At 31.9% G+C, this 4,244-nt stretch overlaps 1 protein-coding gene across 1 annotated transcript; it reads right to left on the bottom strand.

Annotated features, from left to right (window-relative positions):
* Positions 1–1,943: 1,943 nt before the first annotated feature.
* Positions 1,944–3,912, bottom strand: LOC105798220 (uncharacterized). The gene is made up of 5 exons (XM_012628204.2): positions 3,737–3,912; positions 3,502–3,629; positions 3,123–3,412; positions 2,810–3,035; positions 1,944–2,716 (listed from the first exon to the last, which is right to left on the bottom strand). Exons 1-5 carry the CDS (start codon positions 3,871–3,873, stop codon positions 2,100–2,102), a joined length of 1,398 nt encoding a protein of 465 aa, XP_012483658.2. The 5' UTR covers positions 3,874–3,912; the 3' UTR covers positions 1,944–2,099.
* Between the last annotated feature and the right edge of the window lie 332 nt (positions 3,913–4,244).

Below are 4,244 nucleotides of genomic sequence, written 5' to 3'. Positions count from 1 at the left end.
AAATTTTTGATATCCTTCTCCCACAACGTCTAAGAATTTTTGCATTAATCCTTGCCTTGATTTCATCGAACGATACATTTCTATTAAATCTCATTGCTATTTGTTGCCGACATTCAAATACACATCCAACACTTGTTGTCAAGATGACTCCATCGAAATAAACGCATACAAGAAACTTAGCATCCATCTTCAATATTTAATCTGTAAAAAAAACAAAATCTCATAAAAATTCTCGAACGGTAACTAAATTACTTAAAAAAAATTTAATGTTTCAATATGCAATTTTGTACATGAAAACCGTTTAACCACTAATCCTAATAACTAACACACTAATAATATTAATAATTTTATACTCAAAATAATACACACTAAAATTATTAATTTTACTAAAATAATAACTAACTAACTATAATAATACTAGTTTTTACTAACTAGTTTATTTTGGTAAATAAAATAATAACTAACCATAATAATAATACTAGTTTTTACTAACAATAATACTACTAAGTTACATCTTAATACATTAATAACATCTTAATACTAACAACAACAACAACAACAACAATAATAATAATAACAATAATAATACTAACTAAAACTATCAATTTGAGTTTTATTAATCTTAATAACTAAACTAAAACAAAAATATTACAAAATATACAAAACAATAACAACAATATAATCAATTTTTTTAAAAAAAATACCTTCTTTTTCTCTTCTCTTTCTCTCTTTTTCTCTTCTTTTCCGCAGCACCTCTTCTTCTTCTTTTTTTTTCTTCTGATTTTTCTCCCTTCAGTTGGACGGAGGTCGTATTTATAACACGAGTAATGCCGCCAATGCCTTTGGCACCATTGGTGCCGCCAATGGCATTAGCACCTTTGGTGCCGCCAATGGTTTTGGCACCTTGGTCAGGGTGCTGCCAATGGTTTTGGCCTGACCAAGGTGCCGTCAAATCGGTGCAGACTTTTTTGCAGGTTTTTTTTGTTTTTGTTTTTTTATATATTTTGGTAAATAAAAAAAATTGGTAAATAAAAACAAATTATAATATTTTTGTTATTTTTTATTTTTTTATAATATTTTTGTAAAAAACCCATATTTTGATCTCATTAAGCTAGAATTCAATTTATATAAAAAAAGTTTTTTTAAATTAAATTAAATTATAAATATGTATAAAATAGTAACTAAAAAATATATTTATTTTATTAATTTTTAAATAATAAAATAGGTTTTTTTGGGTGGTCTAACCCAACTCAAAAATGGCACCCAAAAATGGGTTTAGGCTTGAAAAATATTTTAGAATCGGGGCCTTAGCCCGAATCATGACCACTTAAATGAATGGTTTAGTGTTATACCGTGTTAGCGTTTTTAAGGTCTCTAAGTCATTTTAAGATATTTTGGTTCAATCAATGACGAAGCTAGAATCCATTTAAGTCTCTTTATAATATATATCAAATTTTAAATTAATAACAATAAAATTATACTTTTAATCTCTAAAATGAAAAAAAATTAATTTAATTCTTTAAAATTATAAATATGTAAACTATTAAAATAACAAAATTATATTTTTATTACCGTCAAAATATATAATTTAATTCTTACATCTAAAATATTGGTAGGAGTCTGTTTTTGCTCAATAAATTAATAATACAGCCGTAGGTACATGAATATTGTGCGAATAAATTTGGTTTTGTCTATTTTTCTTCCTAATGATAAATATATACATTTCGAGTAGGTTGTTGGCTTTTTCTTATTCTTCGTGGGCATAGAAAATCTCAGACTCACAGAAGCTTCTCACCGCTCAATGTTACATTTAATAATTTATATTGTGTTTATGTTTTTCCTATTAATGAAAAACATGTCAACATCTTTCAAAGTTGTTTAACTGTACGTGTTTTAGTTGCTCAGCTACAACTAAATTTACTAATTTTGGGTCTTTTCAAGTGCAAATTTTATAGATAATGGAGTACAAAGTTTTTCCTATTAATGAAAAACATGTCAACATCTTTCAAAGTTGTTTAACTGTACGTGTTTTAGTTGCTCAGCTACAACTAAATATGTTTAGCTCAAATACATCTGATATTATGATCATTTTTCCAGGATTAGTGATCCCTCAACTGACCAGAACAAGACCTTTCAGCTTTTTCCAACACTGCTGTTGCAGCTATCTCCAAGAAATCACAACCAATGGTATCTAAACCAACATTGCTAAATTCCATCTCAGGACCCTTTTCAATACCTACAAAAGGCTTGGCTTCTGCTACTGACAATGGACCCCGGAATGGCTTGTCATGCATGATTTCATTTGAGTTTCCTTCGATCTCGACAAGGAATGGTTCTTGTTGCTGATCTTCTTTTCCTGGGAATTTAAGCATATGATCAACCTGATAATCACCAACAGTTTTGTGGCTATCTATCTTAGAATGTTGTTCTTCAGTAGCTTCACTTTCATTGTAACTATCAAGCAGATAATTAAATAGAGTATCGTCTTGATTTTGGTTGGTCATCCCTGATGCAAATGACTTGGGAGTCATCTGGTTTTCATTCGGAACCAAGTATAAATCCTGTAACATTTCATGCTGAGCTTCTTCATTGACACTGCCATGGCTAGTGGATGGAATGTCACAAATTGAAACTTTAATGGGATTCATGAGCATTTCTGTGGCTAAAAGTGCAATACCACAAAAATCAGCAATCTTGGTTCCTGCTTCTTGTTTACCTGCACAATCCAATTCATAAAGATCTTACACTAAGCGATTGCATAATCCAATAACACAAAAAATCTAATCTTAATCTTGTTAATTATCCGAACCTTTACGGAAAAGTTCGAGCCCCTTAACCAGATGATGTTGGTTAACAGAAGGTTGGGAAAGTAGAGATGCCAAAACAGCATGCAGTGCTGCAAGCAAGAAATCTGTATAGGTTGACATTACTTCATTCTCCTCATCATTTCTCCATTTCCCATCATAAGCATTGACTGCAACATTCATCAGCAGGTCATTGATACTCGATCGTAAATCCGGTCTTAAAACACTACCCTGCAGCATAGTTACTCATTACCCTTTATTTGATTCATTCAAAATTTCAAATTTGAAAATTTATATATATTTGGATTCTCAACATACCATGGTGAGGAGAGTCTGTAATGCCTTTAATGCAGCAATCTTCAATGATATAGGAGAAGTTAAGTGTTTATTTGACAGTTGCGGTCCCAAATAGTCCATGTCTTCATTCTCCTGCAAGGAACCAGTTGCAGTATATTTCCTTTTCTTGTCAGCAGGCTGCAATACTGGTGCTTCAACTATGGTAGATTTGAAGTCTTGATTGGATACTTGTTGTCTATTTAGGTACCAGTAGGCATCCAAATCAATAAATGCATAGCTGGTGAGTTCTTCTGCTATTTGTAAGGCTGCACCTGCATGGGGATCAAACTTTGATTTATGCATAACAGTATACTTGAATTCCAGGGTAAATATAAAAGTAGATAGGATAGGATAAACATACCAATACCCATAGATATAAGCAAAGTCCTTATGATGAAGTAAAGTTTTGTTCTTAGCATAGGGAGTGCACATTTGTGAAAGCAATCTTTAAGGAGCCTGATGATATATCCAGCATGTGGCAATAGTTGCCTGCAACAGTATAGGATACGAACCTCAAAAGACCATCCAAATTTGTGGAAAACTTAGAAAAATGAACATACCCCCTATTGGACAAATACTTGTATCCGATAATGTACCTGGATGTTCCTTTTATGATTGCAGATAGGAGATCTAAAGCATATGACTGCAAAACAGGAAGCTCAGTACAAACAAATCCTTCTTGCATGATTGCCATGGACTTCAATGAAGCTTGAGAAAATGAGTCATTCACCATTAGCACTCTTTTTACATTAGTTAATAATTGTTGAACTGGAACAATCACCTGTTTAACAACAAATATGATCTTTTTCTCTTCAAATTGATTTGGAAATGTGATAGAATGAGATTGAGGAAATGTTGTCGTGTTAGATTACCTGAACCGGATAAGAATTTATCAGCATTGTGCTGCAGCAAAGCATTAGTGTTGGGATTATGCATGTCAACAATTGCTTGGACTTTCTTGCTTCTGGATTTTCTGCTCTTTCTGGTGCTAAACAATAATGAATCAACTTAATCCATTAATGTTTATCGTTCGCAAAACCATCGGATGGCTTTAGAAAACAGCAATAGCAGCAAGAATCGCAAGACAGAGTTTGTTACTTACCT

This window comes from Gossypium raimondii, chromosome 9, assembly GCF_025698545.1.
Source record: "Gossypium raimondii isolate GPD5lz chromosome 9, ASM2569854v1, whole genome shotgun sequence".
NCBI lineage: Eukaryota > Viridiplantae > Streptophyta > Magnoliopsida > Malvales > Malvaceae > Gossypium > Gossypium raimondii.
The sequence above is the reverse complement of the archived record's forward strand: the minus strand, read 5'-3'. Positions and strand labels throughout refer to the sequence as shown.